The sequence below is a fragment of the Phyllostomus discolor genome, chromosome 10 (genome assembly GCF_004126475.2).
Source record: "Phyllostomus discolor isolate MPI-MPIP mPhyDis1 chromosome 10, mPhyDis1.pri.v3, whole genome shotgun sequence".
In the NCBI taxonomy this organism is placed as follows: domain Eukaryota; kingdom Metazoa; phylum Chordata; class Mammalia; order Chiroptera; family Phyllostomidae; genus Phyllostomus; species Phyllostomus discolor.
The window spans coordinates 85,871,448-85,891,159 of NC_040912.2; the positions used below are offsets into that span (position 1 = coordinate 85,871,448).

The 19,712-nt window shown below is 58.9% G+C and overlaps 2 gene segments (V, D, J or C); both read left to right on the forward strand.

Moving 5' to 3' along the window:
• The first annotated feature begins 889 nt into the window (after window positions 1-889).
• Window positions 890-7,405, forward strand: LOC114507498. The segment is given in 5 exon segments: window positions 890-1,130; window positions 5,827-6,216; window positions 6,628-6,645; window positions 6,772-6,878; window positions 7,159-7,405. Coding segments are annotated over 5 exon segments (762 nt in total).
• Window positions 7,406-7,625: 220 nt separating this feature from the next.
• On the forward strand, window positions 7,626-16,255 carry LOC114507390. The segment is given in 6 exon segments: window positions 7,626-7,841; window positions 10,408-10,579; window positions 14,686-15,075; window positions 15,486-15,503; window positions 15,630-15,736; window positions 16,022-16,255. Coding segments are annotated over 6 exon segments (924 nt in total).
• The last annotated feature ends 3,457 nt before the right edge of the window (window positions 16,256-19,712 follow it).

The following is a 19,712-nucleotide window of genomic DNA, read 5'->3' on the forward strand; positions in this document are numbered from 1 at the left end:
TGGCCTGAGGGGGCAGAGCCTGAGTGTTTCGGGGTCTCTTTCTTGGTGAAGGCTGTGACGTCTGAATGTCACAGCCCCAGGGGCAGGCCTGGGGTAGAAGGGGGCTTCCGCTTCTAGGGAGGGCGGCTCCCCACTGCAATGACGGCAGCCCGCAGAGGGGCGGATACGGGGTGGGGAGAAAACCAGCCCCCTGGGGCAGGCAGTCTCAGAAAGACACTGGTCTCTAAGGAGCTAAGAACGTCCTGAAGACAGGGTGTGGCATCAGGAGGGAGACCCTCCCGCCTGTGGGACCCTGCCACTGCCACCTCACCCCACGGGGCGGGGTCTGATGTCACAGCCCCCCAACTCTGACACCCTCAAAGGGCAGCTGCTCTGGCAGTCGCTTCCAGGCTCTGAGGGGTGGGCCCGTGGGAGGGGTGGCAGTGGGAGGGGCGGCTGTGGGAGGGGCGTTTTTGTACAAAGATGAAACATTGTGGGGACAGGGGGCCACGGTGATTCATCTCTATGGGAAACCTTTACAAAAACCCCTCTGCCTGTCGCATCCCCGCAGGCCTCCAGGGTCACAGGCCTGAGGGTGACTCGGTTCAGGATGCCTCCAGTGCACCCCTGTCTACTGCCCATTCAAGGCCAAGGGTAAGGACAGGCCTGGATGGGAACTGAAACTTCCAGGCAGAGAGAGAGCCCAGATGTAAGAAGGACACCTCAGTGGGGTCATAGGGGAAGGACTCATGGAGACCCTTGCATCTCAGGACAAGGTCACTGGCAAGGGACATGGGAGAGAACCCATCCTATAGAGGAAGAAGACAGAGGAAACCTGGGTTCTGGGGCCCTGCCCCCCTCTCCAGGCCACATCCCCTTCAGAAACCCCCAGAGACCACCGAGAAAGGGGCCCTGGGCCCTCTGGATGGACCCTAGCCTCGCTCCGTGGCCCCAGGAGCCAAAGCCGAATCGGCCCTGTGCAACATCTAGAAAGCATGGGTGGGGGGAGCTCCCATCAGCGCTCATCCCAGAGCCCCCCAGACCAGCCAGGGCCCCCCTCTCCACACCTCCCTCTGTTTTCCTCCTGGCCCCACGTCACTGTGCGAACACCCAACTTTTCTTCGGAGACGGCACCAGGCTCACGGTTGTAGGTAAGATACGCTCCAGGTCTTCCGGGCCCCTGGCAGGGACGGCGGGGCCGAGGGGTGCATTTCAGAGTGGTCCTGTTCTGATGTGTTAACTATGACTATACCTTCGGGACAGGGACCAGGCTGACGGTCGTAGGTAAGGCCGGGGTCTCTGGCGGTGGGGCGGGGTGGGGGTCAGAGGGAGGTCCAGGAGGGAGGACTCGACCCCAGGAAATGTGGGCAGGAAGGGGTGACCCGGCTCTGGGGTCCCGGCTGAGCAGACACCACCTCTGCGTCTGCGAAGGACTCAGACGAGGATCCCTGGAGGGCACACCTGCCCGGCCACCTGGGCTGCCCTGGGAACTGAGAGCCGAGCCTGGAAGGCAGTGGGCAGAGAAGGTGAGGGGACGGCGCTGCGCCTCCGAGTGCTGGCCTGGGGTAGGGGAGCAGGGCGAGGCCCAGGAGGCCGTGCACGGTCTCTGACGTCGCCCGTCTCTCCTCGCGGGCAGAGGCTCCTGTCCTTCCTCGGTCTGGATTTCCCCGGAGGCCACACTGTGTCTCCCTCCCTGGGTCTCGGGGCCGGTTCCGGTAGGGCATGCAGGGCGTCGGAACCGGGCCAGGGCCCCGGCGCAGGGATCCCAGCTGCGTCCAGCACGCCAGGGGGGGTTTTGAAATGGACCCAGGAGGCTGTGTTCTGGAAACACCGTCTACTTTGGGCAGGGCAGCCGGCTCACAGTTGTAGGTAAGCGAGCTGGGGCTGGAGGGCTGGGAGCTGGGTCCCTGGGCCAGGGACCCAAACAAAGCCACCGTCTTGGGGGCTCAGGTGAAAGCACGTTTTTGTCGGAAAGATCTGAATTCTTGTTGGGATGCAGCCGGGAAGGGACAGGCTCCGTCTCCAGTCACGCCAGGGGCTGGCTGGGCCACGTCTGGGCTCCCCTCCCGTACGGAGGCGAGGGGTGTGTGCTAGGAAGGGGCCTCCTTGTCCTCCTCCGTCTCCTCGGAGGGGGCCCCACCACCATGGCCGTGACAGATGGAGAGCCTCTGGACGTAGAGACGCCACGGTCCTGCTGCTTTTGTCCCTCACACAGAAGGGGACAGACACAGGAGAAAGCCGGGGGCGCCGGGTGCATGGGGCTGAATAGGTCCTCTTACCATAGTACTTCAGGGGACAGCGTTGTCCTGCTGCCTCCACCTACCACCTGGAGCTAAAGTTAGCTGAGAAAAAGGAAAGAGCTGGCAGGTGGCCTCGGGGAGGAGGAGAGGAGGGCGGCAGGGGCAGTTTCTCTATGAGGCTTCCGTGCTGTGCGGGTAATGAAAAGCTGTTTTTCGGCAGTGGGACCAAGCTGTCTGTCTTGGGTAAGTAAAAGGCTTCCCCGGGGAGAGTGTGTTATGAGGCTGGAGGCTTGGGAGGACCCCTAAGAAGGGACAGAGACTGAGAACACCACAGGAAAAAGGCTCAGCGCGTGTGGGTGAGCGGGGCAGAGCCCCAGGAGCCCTGGGGGACGCTAGCTTCTGGAAGGGGTGGCCCCGCCGGTTCTGGGGTTTTGTACACGTCCATTGTGCTGTGCAACAACCAGGCGCAGCACTTTGGAGCTGGGACTCGCCTCTCTGTCGTAGGTAAGGCACAGGACGGAGGCGGCAGAGCACCGTCCCTTGGACCCGGACACTGGCCGTCCTCCCAGGCCTGGTGGAAGGGGGTTGAGTACACTCTGGGATCCTCCCAGGGGTCCCCCCAGGGGCTTCCAAGGAGCTGTATCTGCTCCCCTTTGGTGCAGCTTGGTGGACTCAGTCTGCAGTGCGTCCCCAGCCTCCTCACCCCTTTCTTGGTTCATCCTCCTCCTCCTTACACAGGCTGCATGCCCCTCCTGAGCCACTTCTTTCCTCTCGCTCCCTGTTCGATGCTTTGGTCTTCCTCCTAACGGAATCCCTTGGCCCCGGGGCCATGCCTCCAGGCGGGGAAAGGAGGCCGTCAGGTAGCTAAGGTCTGCCTCCTGGAGGGAGACGGCGGCTGGGTTTTACCACAGGCCTCCACCGCTGTGTTCCTATAATTCACCCCTCAACTTTGGGGCCGGCACCAGGCTCACCGTGACAGGTACGGGGTCGAACTCCAGACTGGGCGGGGTGCCTGTGTTGGACCACGGGGATGGGTCTCTGGGAGGGCAGTGGGGTGTCAGGACGGGATCAGAGCCCCCCTTTCCTGCCAGAGCTCAGGGGCCCTCCCCACCGTGCCCGGAGCCTCCCCACCTGGCTCTGCTGTGTGTGTGCCGCGGCTCGGGGCTGGGCTCCCTGCTGGGTCTCCAGGCTCTGTGCTTCTCTCTCCGTTTTCTGCTGTTCCCCAGATTCCTTCTCTCTTCTCCACCTTTTTTAATGGCTGTGTCGATTTACTTTCCCTTTCTTATCTGATCTCCGTTTTTCCCCCTCCTGTTTTAACTCGGTCCCTGTGGCGAATAGCTCTGTCTTCTACGTGAACAGCCTGCCCGGCACCTGCCTGCAGCTCAGAGCTCTGCCATGGCCTCCATCGCCCTCCCCCTGTGTCTCCGCTGGTCTCCAGAGACCCCTGTGTGTCTTTCTGTGGCGGTTGGAGGGCTCAGGAGCAGTGGGGGTCCAGACCGGTGAGGCCGGGGTGGTATGAAGGGTGACCCTGAGCCCCCAGGGCAGAAGTCCCTGCCTAGAACTGTGGGGGAGGGGGTCTCTGGAGCCCCTGAGCTTGGTCGGGGCTGGAGGAGATAAGTCCGTATAAACCACTACAGCTGGAAACCCACGCCATCTTAGCAACCCACAAGGTATGAAGAGGAGAAATAGGTAGGAGGCCCCATTTTCTCAGACCTCTGGCTGGGATTACAGGGCTAGGGGTCCATAGTGAAACACTAACACCCTGTTACCACGCTCAGGGGGAAGCCAGCAGTCGGAGGAGCAGGGCAGGGGCAGAGGGGTCTGGGCTGGAGAGGCAGACCAGGCTGGAGGAAGGGGACACGTAGGCCCCAGACTGGCTGGCTGGCCGGCCGGACCAGGCTTTGTCCACAGACAGGGGCCCGTGCCAGGACTGTGATGGAAGCTGAAAAGTTCAGATCACTGGGTTCAGAATGCCTGGGTTCTGGGGGAAGGGACTCTCGCAATCAGAAAGTAACGTGTATAAAATGGCAATAACGATGCCAGGTGCTCGGGGTCCTCACGCGGGAAGGGGCTGGCTTTGGTGCACAAATCCTTGCTGCAGGACTCGCCTTCGGTGGCCGTTCTTTTCATTCCCGTTGTCCACCGTTGCCTGGGCCCCAGAGTCAGCCTTCTGCCAGACCTGTGTCTCAACCTCCCTGTCAGAAACTTGTCCTAAATTTGGATCAAGGAGAGCTATCTGGGTTGGCCACACCGCCCCTGCCAAACCTCATGCCCGTGGTCAAAACAGAGCCAAATCCAGGGCTCAGTAAACGCTGACCAGAAGGAACGTGCTGGAAAGGTGGACGTGGTTTCTCCCACCTCTCTGCGTCTTCAAGTGGGGACGTGTCTCCAAACAACTCGAGAGCCCCTTCCTCTCCCATCTGCCAGGCTAGAAACAGCCCAGGGGCATGTAATATGGACCCGCTGATGAAAGGACATTGGGACTTTGGGATTTCCTCCTGTCCAGTGACCAAGCTCTTATTGCTTTTAAGACAGCAAAGCTTGGGTATGACCTAGGTCCCCAAACCTGGCAGGGAGGCTTGCTGAGCGGTGGAAGGAAGAAACAGCTCAACCCATGGGAGTCATCCCGGGCAAGCTACCGCACACCCCATGTGTCCAGTGTAGGAGGAAGTGTGGACATCTGAGAAGATACTAGCCAGAGGCACCTTGGCTCCTCAAAGCAGGTTACACCGAAAAGAAAAAAAGAAAAGAAAGAAAAGGAAGGGAAGGGAAGGGAAGAAAAGAAAAGAAAAGAAAAGAAAAGAAAAGGAAGGGAAGGGAAGGGAAGAAAAGAAAGAAAAGAAAAGAAAGAAAAGAAAAGAAAAGAAAGAAGAAAGAAAGAAAAGAAACGAAAAAAAAGAAAAAGAAAGAAAGAAAAGAAAGAAAAACAAAGGAAGGGAGGGAGGGCAGAAGCAGAGGGGAAGGAGGGAGGGAGAGAGGAAAGGGGGGTTGGGTACAGTTTAGAGAAACAATATAGTCAGATGTGACGGGGAAAGTGTCTCTTCTAGGCAAGGAAGGCCAATGCTTATATGTGCAAACATCCGAGCTGAAAAATGCATACAGTTTAGGAAACAGGGCAATGATAACAAGAAAGGGGCCATGTAGTTCCTAGGGTTACATTGCTAGTGAGAATCTTCTGCCTCAAAATCCAGGCTCATTCAACTCTGCCGGAGCCACTTCTAAGTCTCAAAGATGACATCGTGCCCCAAAGAGGGCTTTGAACAAGGACGAAAAATACACAGACGTACTCTTCTGATAGATATGCGAACAAGGCCCTGAGGGTGAGCCTTTGCAAAGAAACCCAAGAAAATCAGGACATAAAGTCCCCCCTAGGGGGACTGAGAGGACATGGGGTGACTGAAAAGGAGGTGGCAAAGTTGAAAGAGAATGATGAAAAAGAATGGGACCGAAATACCAAAACACACAGGACCTACTGCAGAGTTTTGCTTGCAATGACCTCCTTCTCTGTGTGCATGCGCACACACACACACACACACACACACACAGCCTCTACCAAACCCAGTCAGCTCCCACACTGACCCTGGTGCCCGCCCCTCCCCCCTCCCAGATGACCTGAAGAAGGTGCAGCCACCCAGGGTCACCGTGTTCGAACCATCGGAAGCAGAGATTGCCCGCACCCAGAAGGCCACGCTCGTGTGCCTGGCCACAGGCTTCTACCCCGACCACGTGGAGCTGAGCTGGTGGGTGAATGGCAAGGAGGTACTGAGTGGGGTCAGCACCGACCCCCAGCCCTACAAGGAGCACCCCAACCGCAATGACTCCAACTACTGCCTGAGCAGCCGGCTGAGGGTCTCCGCCGACTTCTGGAGCAACCCCCGCAACTACTTCAGCTGCCAAGTCCAGTTCTACGGGCTGGGAAAGAACGACACTTGGAAGGAGGAGGACGGTCCCAAGCCCACCACCCAGAACGTCAGCGCCGGGGCCTGGGGCAGAGCAGGTGAGCGGGGCCTGGGAGGGCCAGGCAAGCAGCGAGGCAGACCAGAGAGACGGGGGAGGGGGCGTGTGGAAACCTCCGAGGCCAGGTCCAGAGGAGAGGGGGGGTGGGGACATGGAAGCCCACCATGCAGGAGAGAACAGGGCCCCTCAGACGAGCTCTTCCCCAGATCCCCACACAGCGCTGCTTTGCTGCCAGGCCTCTCACTGCCCGACTGGGTGGCTTAGCATGTGTGTGGTATGTGTCAGAGCTGCCACATGAGCCCCGTGCGTGTCAAGGACAGCATGGCCTCATGGGCACAAAGGAAGGCAGACAGTGCTGGGCTCCTCTGGTCTGGGCCTCCAGTCACACTGACTGCAAGGCTGACATAGTGTGTCCCCTGCTCACCCATTTCCCTCCCCTTTCTTCTTTCAGAGTGTGGTGTCACCTCAGGTACGTGACCCTCTGCTTCTCGCTCTCCATCTCCCGCGGTTTTGCTCTGGAACCAGAGAATGGTGGGGGTGGTGGGGCTGAGATGCCCATTCCCAGGTACTTACGTGCTCTCCTTCCTGCCAACAGCGTCCTATAAGCAAGGGGTCCTGTCTGCCACCCTCATGTATGAGATCCTGCTGGGGAAGGCCACCGTGTACGCAGTGCTGGTCAGCGCTCTGGTGCTGATGGCCATGGTAAGAGAGGCAGGGTGCGGTGGACAGGTTGCAGGTGACATTGAAGCACAGCAATATACTCTGAGCCAGGAGTACAGGGACTCTGCCAGGATCTAAGGCGGGCAGAGGGAACAGGGGGTTTACCTGCACGCCTTAGCAGACGCCCGGTATCTCTGGGATGTCAGTGGAAGAGCCACGAGGGAAAGGGAAGTTGGGGCCACCCACTGGAGAGTCAGTGGGCCATCCTGCTTCCTCTCAGTCCCCACCGCTCTGGGTAACTCGGAAACCTTTTCCCCTTCAGGTCAAGAGAAAGGATTCCTGATGCCAGCTCAGAGGCGGAGCCACGAACTCCCAGCCTGCTACCACCCCAGTGTGGATTCGCCTTTTCCCATTCCCAGCCAGTGCTTCTGAAGAGCCGTTCTCATCTCTCAGCTCATCCCCATGTACCTGCACAGCAGAGCGCTCATGACCACAATCTCCCTGACCCCAGGGGCACCCCGGGGGGCCTGAATGGACTGAACCAATAAAAATGGCCTGTTTTCGCTTGATCCTGCCTGCAGTGTCTACTTAGCTCTTTCGCCCACCTCTAAACTCTCGTGGGTGCCAGTTAGGATAGAAACAAGAGGCATTCAGGGAAGGTGCAGTCGCCTCGGGTACCCAGCAGCCCCACCTGTGGCTGGCATTGCTCCTCCCCCTTGGGCACTGCAGAGAAGTGGAAGGTGGGGATAGGACGTGAGGAGGCTGCTTACTCCCAAACAGCCTGGGTACATGGTGATGTTGGCCATAGCAACCTCGGACCTACCTGGACAAAGGTGCTCTGCGGAAGAGCTGACCCACACAGGTGTGTCCGCCCATCAGAGGGTCATTTCCCCTGGCCAACGAAGCGTGGTGTCCCATACGTCGCCCCTGTTCCTGTCAGCCGTCTGGCTGCGTGCCCTGCCCATCTCCCCTTGTCACCAGCCAGGCTTCCCAGCTGAGAAGAGAGTGCGCTGGTTTGGACATGGTGCCTTCCAGTTGGAGGGACAGACTTGCTTATACATTTCTCCCCAGCGATTTAACGGGTGCACGGATGCACTTCGATCGTGCCGGGAAGGATAGAACATAGTTTCCCTCAAGCCAAGGATCAGCCTTATCACTATTTCTAGAAATCCTTCCAGAGCTCCTTGCTGTCTCCCTCCCCGTGGCAATGTAGTCCGAAGTTCTTAGGACAGCATGTGGGAGGCCCCCAGCCCCAATGGGCTCCACCTCCTCCTGCCACACTTGCCCCCTTCCTCTCACCCCCCAACCCCCTGAGCCACCTGCTTCCAGGCCATCCTACACCCCTCTACCTGGCAAGGCCAAGTCCTCTGAGGGCTCCTCAGCCTTAAAGACGTAGCTCCAGCATCTTCCCTGTGGGAGGCCTTCTCTGGAGCTTCCTGGCCCTCACTCCCTTGGGGCTGGGTGAAATGCACCCTGTGTTTTGCCGCCACAGTGCCCTCTGCACACATCCTGCAGGACACCACACTCAGTGGAAGCCACCTCTTCCCTCGTCCGACACCCCCATTTGACGGTCAGCTCCTTGACCACAAGGCTGTGCTTCCTTACGGTAACCCTGGGGTGCAGCATAGGACCCTGGTTCGGTGTGGGAACCCCATAAATCATCTCTGTATACATGAGTGAATAAATGGGTGAACCCGAAGTGACTCAGCTGGGGAGCGGACATCACCGGAAAGCCCACCTGAAACAGCTCCTCACCCTGCCGTCTGCAGGGCCCAGAACACAGCCCACAGCCTTTCTTCTCTAGAGCAACACACGTGTGCATTCAACTGGAGGGTTGTGCGCACACACACATATATGTGCATGCATACACACATTTCTATGCACACATGTATGAACGCATACATTGAATGCATAAATCGCAATGCTTTGCTGTGAACGTTGGGGGAAAATACAGATACCCAAGTCGCAGTCCCCAAGCTCCCCTGCTCCCAAAAGGGATCATTCGTGAACAGAAGTAGCTGAGATACAAAGCGGTGCTTGGAAACAGCAATGCGAGCTGTCTGCTAAAACGCAGCCAGGGGCCGGCGCTCCGATTTCTGACCGGGATCCTCAGGGAAGAGCCTGAGAGGCTGGAGAAGTTCTTCAGAGGAAGAACTGATCTCAGTGCGCAGTGTGGGAGAGGGGTCGTGACGCCCAGGGGCACGCACAAAAGCCGAAACAAGGCGGCCAGAGGGCCTGGCGCTTCTGGGCACAAGGTTCAGAGACAGGGGTCATAAACGTGAGGCTGAAAAGCCGGGTTGGCGCACCTCACTCTCAGGACGGACCAGTGTGCGGCCCGGCACATAGTAGATGCTCATGAAATACCTGTGGACTGAATGAAGGCTAAGGACCTTGGACTCTGTTCAGGAAGCGGGGGGGGGGGATTATAGAGGTTTCGGGGCAGCCTGTGTGGCTGCCCTATGTTGCTGTCACCTGCTCTATGGACCCCACCCCTGGCTCCTCCCACCACGCCCGACTATAAATGTGCAGGTGGGCACGGTGAGTCCCAGAGGGGAGACCCGGTGACACAGAAGAGCTCAGAGAGTGCTGTTGGCTCCAGAGCGGGGCCTCTCCACCCCACCCCCACAAGCACTGCACTTCCCCAGGCCCCTCCCCACTGTAGACCCTGCTCTGAGTTGGTCTTTCCCCAGCTCCCCCACCCCACCCGCAGTCGGACCACCCTCTGCCACCTGCGCTTCCTGCCTCTGTGCAGTGGCTGGGGGAAGGGGCCCAGAGGGGAGGAAAACTTTTTGTATCATGGTGTAGCATTGTGGCAACAGTGGGGGGGGCCACGATGATTCAAGTGGAGGAGATGCTTTTACAAAAAGCTCTGCCTCGAAAAATACCCACAACCCGTGCCGGGAGGGCAGCTCCCGCACGGGGACAGGTCTCTGGGGCCGGTCCCTGAGGAGGGCCTGCGGGGACCCGGACTCTGCAAACAGCTCTGCGTGTCTCTGCCCCAGAATCACCTTCCCAGAATGCCGAGGGCCAAGGCGGCAACGTGGGATCCTCACTCAGCACCTCGCCTAAAACCTGCCCTTTGTTGACAAAGTGCTTGCACGTGCGTTAAGCATCAACACTCACAGCCACTTGGGTTGCCCACTCATTCCTGTGGGAAAGACATTATGCCATTTTTCAAATGAAGAAACTTGAGGCCACAGAGGTGTTACGAATCATGAGGCAGGGTCTACCCTGGAACACCCCCCAGCTCCAGCCGCAACCACCCCACCGACACCCGTTCAGATTTCACCGCCACCGCTACGCCGCCCATCTTGTCCCCAAGCCAAGTTAATTCCCTTTGCACACTGGCGGTGACCTCCTGCGGTGTCCACATTACCAGTCCCGCTAGTTCTGGAGGTGGGAAGAGGGAAGCGGGGAAGGACCAGGAGGGTGGCCCTCAGGCTGCGCCAAGGGAGGTGGAGAAGGGGGAGGAATTCTGGGCAGCCCCTTCCCACTGTGCTCCTACGCTGAGCAGCACTTTGGTCCAGGCACCCGGCTCACCGTGCTAGGTAAGAGCCACTCCAGGTGAGAGGGAGGGCGGCGGCTCGGCCCGGAGGAGCCCCTGAACCCTGGCCCTCAGACACTGGGCGCTGGACCCTCCGAGGGGCCAAGTCCGCGAAGGTGGGGTTTGCGCCTGGGTCCCCGGGGCTGTGCAAACACCGGACAGCTGTACTTCGGCAAAGGCTCCAAGCTGACCGTGCTTGGTAAGGAAAGCAGCTGGGGGTCCAGAGCGCTCGGCGGGACGGGATGGAGAGAGGGGGGGCAGCTACCCAGCCCCATTCAGAGGCAGGGCCGCTCCTGGGCGCGGGACGCCGGAATCGGGGGGCTGGGTGAGCTGTGCAGCGCCCAGCGTGTCTGGGGACCTGGCCGAGTGCAGGGCAGCCGCAGAGGACAGCGCCAGGGTTTTTGTCCTGGGTCTCGGCGCTGTGAACACAGATACTCAGTATTTCGGCCCAGGCACTCGGCTGACCGTGCTAGGTAAGCAGGGGCGCCAGGGGGACCAGGAGGGGCAGTGGGGACGCCGCGGGGCGCCAGGGGTGGCGGCGCCTGTTTTTGTGCTGTGCGCGGGTGCTGTGAGCCAAAACACTCAATACTTCGGCCCGGGCACGCGGCTGACCGTGCTAGGTAAGCGGAGGCGCCCGCCAGGGACGCGCGGGAGGCACGCGGGTTTTTGTGTGGGGCTCCGGGGCCGTGACGGAGAGACCCAGTACTTCGGGCCCGGCACGCGGCTCCTGGTGCTAGGTGAGCGGCGCGGGCCAGGTTTTGGTGGGGAGCCCCGGGGCCGTGCACTACAGGCGCAGCCCTGACTTTCGGGGCCGGCAGCCGGCTGACGGTGCTCGGTGAGTGGCCGCGGGACTCGGCGGCGGGTCGGGATGGACAGGGGCGGCGGCGCAGGGTCTTTCTCCATCTGGGCACCTGGTCCCCTGCGCTGCGCCTGAGGCGGGCTGGGGCCGGGGAGAGGGAAGCGGCTGTGGCGCGGAGGGGTTTGCGTGCGGGGCTGCCTCTCTGTGCTCGTATGAACAGTACTTCGGCCCCGGCACCAGGCTCACGGTCGTAGGTAAGAATCGATGCCGCCCGGTCCTCCATCCCGAGCCCCGGGGCCTCCGGAGAAGGGCGGGTGGCCAGGGCTGGGGCGCGGCGAGTTTCCCTCCCTAGGGCCGGCTCTGCGAAGGCGGAATGGGGGGTGGGGCGCTGAAGGTCTGAGAACGTGGACCTTCTCGGGAGGATAAGGGGGGCTTTGGGTCTTTTTTTCTTTCTGGGGCATTTAGGGACACGGTGAGCGGTGGAGAAGGGGGTTTAGTAGCACTCTGAGAGCTGCTCGATTGGAGAGAGAGATTCAGTCGGGACTACCCGGGCCAGGGAAATAGTAGGAGGGGGGTTAACCGCCGCACCGGGGGGGGGACGCGGTGGCGGGGTCGGAGAGAGCAGGGATGAGCTGGGCCGGTGGTCACCCTGCAGACCTGGGTCCCGGGAGCTGTAGGTGGAGCGAACCCTGAACTGAGGAGGGGAAAGGACGGCAAACACGGTGGAAGAGGGAGGCCAGGACGACAGAGAAATAGGAGTCACTGAGGAAACGCTAGGATTTTTCTTTTATTACATGTAAAATAAGCATGTGTTTGAAATTAGAAAGCATGGATTTGAAATTCTATTTAAAACCCTGTGCCTCCTAAGCCTCAGGGCCCTGGGGGCCAGGGCAGCTTGTGCAGCACCCAGTCCGGCCGGTGGCTGGTCCTGGGTGTGGTGGGGGACCGTAATCTCGGCCACTGGGGCGCACTCACCCCCAGATGCACCCCCCTCCCCCAGCCTGAAATCATTGTCTTCACACTAAGTATTCCACCTCCAACAGTCTGGATGCTGCGGGAAGGTCACTGGTCACCAACACGTTACAATGCAGATCTTTTGCTGTGAGGTGAGGCAAATTGTCAGGAGGGTCTGCGGCTCTTAGAGCTGGGGAGGGGCCTTCCGAGCCACCTGGTGATGAGCGGGCCGAGGCCAGAGAGGGGAAAACCGCGTGCCCTGGATTCCCTGGTAGCCAGACACAAGCACTGACTGTGTTAGATTCATTCAGCTGGAGCCAGTGGGGCTCAGCTGGAGTTGTCCAGGGGACATGCTGGCTTCCCGTGGTCAGCCAGGGTGGAGGACAGGCCTGGAGGTTAGGCCCAGGTAAACTCAGGCCTCAGTCAGCCCCTGACTCTCTCCAATGATCCCTGTGACCTTGGGCAAGCGTGTCGGTGTGGCCCTCAGTTCCCTCTGCTGAGCAGCAGCATCAGCAAAGCCTCCCACGGGACGTTGTGAGGCTCACAGGGGCAGGCCCTGGTAGAGCATCCAGCAAGGGGTGGCTGGCTGTAGTTCGGTGCTCCCCTTCCCCAGCCCTGGTCGCTGTGCAGTGGGGGATGGGGGGGGGGGGGTTGAGGCCAGTGCCAAAGCAGGGGCAGGATTTGGCCTGTGGGTAATGGGGTGCAGCCCTGGGGGGGGGGGGGGAGGTGTGAGAGGGGAGTCAGGAACCGGGAAGATAAACTGCACACTTCACAAGCAGAGCACACACACACCCCAGGACACACCCCACAGGCACTCACAAAGATGGAGGGGTAACCGGCCTGCTCTCACGGCAGGGCTGTGCAGACAGCACCTCAAAGTGTCACAAAGCCCCTGCTTCTGCTTGTCCTGCCCGTCGCATCGGTAAATGCTGAGGGGAGTGCCACACGTGGCTCAGAGGACACATGTAATGTCTACACTGGTGACCGAGTGTGAGGGGTCCCATACTCAGTATGAGGGGTCCCCTGGGGTGAGGGGTCAGAGGGATGTATGTGTGGTGCCCCTGGAAGGCTGGGGCGGGGCATCCCAGAGGCAGGGCCTTGGAGACGAGAGCAAGTTAACCAGGCTGCGAGCGGAAGGGTGGATGGAGCCGGAGCTGCGGGCAGCAGTGGGGATGTGACCGTTCGCTCTGGGCCGGCCAGTGAAGACTTCGGAGACACAGGAGCAGTGAGCGGGGCGGACATGCAGGGCCGGGAGCTGACAGGCAGGGATGCAGGACCAGCTCAGGGTGCAAATGTGGGGGGCTCTTGTTAGAAAACTATTTAGAATTTCAAAACGGTTGCCCGAGGCCCTGAATCCAAGTGTGCGGCCCCGGGAAGTCCGGGACCCTGTGTGACCTTGCCGATGTGACCCCACTGCCACAGACATAAGACGCATCAGTCAGAAGAGCGTTCTCTCCATCTTCCAGGCTGAAGTAGGTTCTCGTAAGAATGAGGTGTCTTAATGTTTAACGGAATGGCTAGAAACAAACAAACAACGTGCACGGAAAGCAAAGGTCAGGATACAATGAATGGAGAGCAGCCCAGAGGAAGCGAGCCGGCCAGTCAGAAGGCTGCACAGGTCCACGGGAATGCCCCTCACCTGTGGCCCCGGAGACCCTGTAGACAGGCTCGGGACACACACATGGTATCGTGACAGCTGGGAGCAGCAATATGTTGCTGTAATGTCCTCAGATGCTGACGCAGGAAGCTTGCTGGTGGGAAAGACACAGGCTTGGGAAACAAAGGGGCGGAGAAGGTTGGCGATGCCTGAGTGTGACACCAGGGGAGACTGTGCTCTGTCTGAGCTGAGGAACACTGTGAGGGGGCGTGGCAGGGAAGGCATGGCTGGGGTGGCTCCATGAACCTCACCAAGGTCATGAGCACGCCACACAAAAGGGTGCCCTCACCTGAGTGCACAAAACTGTGCCATTTGCACACTGTCATCTGAAGACAACCCCAGCCCCCAAATATACCCCTTGTCCCCAGCTCCCCTTTCCTCCTCAGCTTAGATTCAGATACAGATAACCCACTGTGGGCGGGGGGTTTCGGAATCCTTACACCATTGGGTCTCCACTCCCACTCTGCCCCATCAATGTTCCGAGCTTCCCTACAGAGCAGGAAAACTGCTGCAGAGAAATCAAGGTCCTGAAGTCACACAGGTGGGCAGGGCCAGCTCTGCGATTTGGATCCCGTTCTTCGGAGTCCAGTCCAGTGCTCCATTTCAGTAACTACTGCAATAGTGAGAAGTCAACAGGTAGCTTCTACTGATGGTGAAGAAATGAAATAGCATCCCCGGAAGGGTAGGCAGCGGCATTCATAATGCCGCCTTAGGGAGAAGGACAGACAGCGGAGAGTGATGCCCAAACACACAGGACCTACCGCAGAGTTTGTTTTACAATGACCTCCTTCTCAGTGCGTGCGCGCACACACACACACACACACACACACACAGCCTCTACCAAACCCAGTCAGCTCCCACACTGACCCTGGTGCCCGCCCCTCCCCCCTCCCAGATGACCTGAAGAAGGTGCAGCCACCCAGGGTCACCGTGTTCGAACCATCGGAAGCAGAGATTGCCCGCACCCAGAAGGCCACACTCGTGTGCCTGGCCACAGGCTTCTACCCCGACCACGTGGAGCTGAGCTGGTGGGTGAATGGCAAGAAGGTCCTGAGTGGGGTCAGCACTGACCCCCAGCCCTACAAGGAGCACCCCAACCGCAATGACTCCAACTACTGCCTGAGCAGCCGGCTGAGGGTCTCCGCCGACTTCTGGAGCAACCCCCGCAACTACTTCAGCTGCCAAGTCCAGTTCTACGGGCTGGGAAAGAACGACACTTGGAAGGAGGAGGACGGTCCCAAGCCCACCACCCAGAACGTCAGCGCCGGGGCCTGGGGCAGAGCAGGTGAGCGGGGCCTGGGAGGGCCAGGCAAGCAGCGAGGCAGACCAGAGAGACGGGGGAGGGGGCGTGTGGAAACCGCCGAGGCCAGGTCCAGAGGAGGGGCGGGGGGTGGGGACATGGAAGCCCACCATGCAGGAGAACAGGCCCGTCAGACGAGCTCTTCCCCAGATCCCCACACAGCGCTGCTTTGCTGCCAGGCCTCTCACTGCCCGACTGGGTGGCTTAGCATGTGTGTGGCATGTGTCAGAGCTGCCACATGCGCCCCGTGCGTGTCAAGGACAGCATGGCCTCATGGGCACAAAGGAAGGCAGACAGTGCTGGGCTCCTCTGGTCTGGTCCTCAAATCACACTGACTGCAAGGCTGACCTGGTGTGTCCCCTGCTCACCCATTTCCCTCCCCTTTCTTCTTTCAGAGTGTGGTGTCACCTCAGGTAAGTGACCCTCTGCTTCTCGCTCTCCATCTCCCGTGGTTTTGCTCTGGAACCAGAGAATGGTGGGGGTGGCGGGGCTGAGATGCCCGTTCCCAGGTACTTATGTGCTCTCCCTCCTGCCAACAGCGTCCTATAAGCAAGGGGTCCTGTCTGCCACCCTCGTGTATGAGATCCTGCTGGGGAAGGCCACCGTGTACGCAGTGCTGGTCAGCGTCCTGGTGCTGATGGCCATGGTATGAGGGGCAGGGTGGGCCGGCAGCGTGGAGGGAGAGGGTGAAACATCATACATAGGACGGGACAGGATCTCAGAGACTGAACTTGGCCCTGATACAGCCTTCCAGCTCCAGGGAATTGTAATGGGACTGCCAGAGCGTGTGGGGATCATTCCGGACTGCTGCACTGGAGGATGGGGAGAGTCCCACAGCCCTACCCCAAATCAGGGCCAGAGTCAGCCCCCTCTCACCCACTCCTACTCTTCGTGGCCTGTAGGACCCCGAGAGTGTCCTTGTTTTTTGCAGGTCAAGAAAAAGGATTCCTGAGACCAGTTCCAAAAGCACATCCAGAGTCGTTCTTAGTCCTCGCCCCAGATTCACCTGCGCATGCTCCCAGCCTGCGTCCCTAAGGAGGTGTTCTCTCTCCGCCTTTTATCTCCTTCCTGCATAGACGCCTGTCCCTTCTCTCTGGGGCCCTGCAGACTGAGCGCCTCAACCCTGGATCTAAACAGATTAAGCCAATAAAGGTGTTGTGCTGGACCTGGTTGTGTGTCAAGAGTGTCTGTGGGGCTCTGCCCTTCGAAGGCGCACCTTGTCGTTAGGGGAAAGCACCGCCTCTCAGGCACAAGGAGTGACTGACTATCCTCTCTGACCGGTACTGCTCCCTCCTGTGCATCCTGGTGGAGGGTGGACCGTGTGGTCCGTTGCCAGGCATTCTGGGGCCCCAGTCCATACAGTTAGTGCCGCGGTCCAGCCGAAGCTGGGTCCAGGGGTTCCTGAAAGATGGGTAAGGCGTCGGCGATGGGAGACAGACGACAACACGCCTCGGAGGACAGTGATGCTCTGTTCCATTTATTGCAAGTACAAGCAGGTTTTTATACTTTCATTTTTAGCAGTGATTGACATTTGTGATTAGGTGAAACAGAAAAAAATTAATACAAAGGTAACCAGGAAAAGTACAAAAATTCCCATAGATTCAATGATATTAAACGAAGATTATTTTGACCAGGAGAGCCATAAATCAGATAATTAGAAATAGCTGTACATAGGTTCTGGGCTCTTGAAAAAGGATGAGCCCAGGGGACTATAACCCCCACCTCAGCACGAGATAGAAGACAGGGTACACCTGTGGGTTGGAATGCCCAGTGGTTTCTCAATTCCAGATTCATGTCCCATTTATTACGCATTTAGGTTTTATCTGTGTCTCGTAACACCTACATCTTATCTTATTTCGGGATTTTGGCACAAGCTTTAGTCCTGTTCTGCGTGTCTAGGTTAGAATCCCAAAGAAGGCACAGAGTTAAAAATACTGAGATGTGAAGCCTGAAGACTTCCCAGAGGCAGGACACATGGGGTCAGGCCCTGGGGGAGGAATGGGGACAGAAGGCAGGGTTCAGTGGGGTCAAGGTCCTACACCTTCCAGTGGGCACCTTCACGTAAAGGGACGGAGACCGGGCCACCCCAGAGGCAGCACACTGAGTGCCCCCACTTGGGCAGACGGTTGCCTCCCTCGGTAAACTCGACGTGCAGGTTGCATTCGCTGCACTGAGGAGGCGGGGCATGCGAGTAGAGGAAAGAAGGCACAGGTGGAGGGTGAGAAAGGCCATGTGTAGGAAGGTACCTGAGGCTGAATATTAGGGGCGAGGAGGAAGTCTGAAAGCCGAGAAAGGGCAGAAAAGAGGGAGTTTACTGAGGACGGCCTGCGCTGCTCCAGACCTGGGGCTGGGCACAGTCCCGGTGAATGCCCACATCAACCCTAGAGGGTGCAGGGATCGGTCTCCCCACTTCATACTTGAAGAAGGCCCCGTTTGTAGATCATGTGACGGGTAAGCTGTGACACTGGCACATTCCTCTGACGATGGCAGTTCAGGAAGTGTCTCCAAGTCCTGACCAGGATGGCGGGATTGTCACGGGCTGGCCCTGCAGCAGCTGCTCCCAAACTCCGGGGCGGGGCCCACCGTAAGAGCATGACGAGCCCTTGAGTCCTGAGTGTATCTGTTCCCCGGCGCTGCTGTAACGAAGAACCCCAGCCTTAATGGTTTAAAACGAAATGAGCCGGAAGTCCAAAGTCAAGGTGTTAGCCAGGTTGCACTCCCTTCAAGAGGTCTAGGGGAGAAATGTCTCTTGCTTCTTCCCATTTCTCTCGGCTCCTGTCATTCCCGGGTGTGTGGCAGCTGCACGCCAACCTCACATCTGTCTTCATGTCACTTTCTCCCTGTGTCTGTGTGTCTAGGTGTCCCTCCTCCTTTTTCTTACCAAGGCAGGACTCATTGGACTGAGGACGCACCCTAAATTCAGAGGGACTTCATCCCGAGATCCTTAACGTTTATATCTGCAGAAACCTGATTTCCACATTAGGTCACGTTGGTGGGTATGAATTTCGGGGGGACATCCTTCATCCCACTACACTGAGCATCCAGGAACCAGAAGTGAGAGGGGGGGCTGTCTCAATCAGCTCACAGGGGCCAGGAGAGGAGGTGGCCCAGGGCAGGGGTGGCCGAGAGAAACCACCCCATCACTATGACTTCCCATCAGTCATAATTACCTCTGGATTGCTCTAACTGCAATACAGTTGTTTTTATTTGGTGTTGCTGTTGTGGTCTATTTGTTTTTGTAATGGCTACATAAGTTCCCAAACAAAGGAGACAGAGTTTAGGCCCTAGACCAGCACCCACAAAACAGGGCCTGCCATTCTTTAGATATGTGTGGTGGTCCCTCACAAGGGTGGGGGAGAGAGAGGGGTGGCTGAAGGGACAGTCAGCACCTCAGAGGGAACAAGGCATCGCATGGGCCAGAGGGAGTGGACGGGGAGAGGGGTGTTGGGGGACGGGGTGTGAGGGATGGGCTACTGGGGGACAGGGGTTTGTCCCAGCAGTGCTGTGAGGAAGGGGCTGAGCAGAAGTAGGGCAAGCGTCAAGGTGCAGGTGGGAGAGGAGGGTTACCCTCACCGCAGAGAAACGGGGTCTGCGGGCTCGGTGGCTGTCATCTTGGGGGTGCCAAGAGCAGAAGCCTGAGCAGGTGGGAGGATGTGGGAGAAGCAGCTGGTTGGCCCCTGGGGCTCGCCCAGGTGAGGGGAAAAGGCATGCCCCTGGCAGGATGGATGCCTTGATGCAGGAGGCATAACAGAGACAGAGACAGTTACCGGCTCCATGGGGTCCCCACGCAGCACCCCACTCGGCCCAGGGAAGGCTCCTCCTCTCCAGTCTTCGCAGCCACGGAGAACGGGCACTCGAGACCTCTGTTGAGGCTCCATGTGTGCAACCAGGAGGCCTCTCAGGCAGACAGCACTGCCCACAGCGTCCCACACGTGGGCCCTGGGAAGTTAGGCCCTTCTGCCTCTGCCTCCTCAAGAGGAATAAATCAGGGTTGTCCTCCCAAGTGACCAGGACACGGGGACACCCCAGTTAAAGGGGCCCTGAGGGGATTCTGGGTCCAGAGGTATTCCTGGAATGGAAGGCATTAGAGCAGTTCCTCCACTCCTTGGGCCTGTTGAGCTGTTCCCGTCTCAGGCTGGTCTGAGGTCCATCCCATTATGGAAATCTGTGGGCAGAATGTAGTCCGGGACAAGTGACACCCAGTGCAAGGGCAGAGCCTCCTTACTGATGGAAGAGACTTAGGAGTCAAGCATCTCTGGAAGAATGCCCGGGGTACCCCAAGTTCCCACCATCCCCTGGGGTCACAGCGGGACTCATAATGGTGGAAGCCCAGGAAAGGAACCTCAACCCAAATGGCCTTTAGAGATTGATCCAGGAATTCAGAGGAGGAAGGAGGCATCCAACAGGTCATGTAATAAGGGAAACACCCTGGTTGGGGGGAAAGGGGCTCCTGTGGGGCGGGGCTAGTCCAGTCACTGTCGCTCACTCAGAAGAATTCTCCTATCAGCATCAGTATCCGCTGGAGACCCGCAACCCTTCCTACTGCGCAGCTCCCGGCCAGGCTGCGCAAGCTTGGGCGGTGGCAGTGGGGGATAGACGAGGCTGGGACCAACAGAGACAAA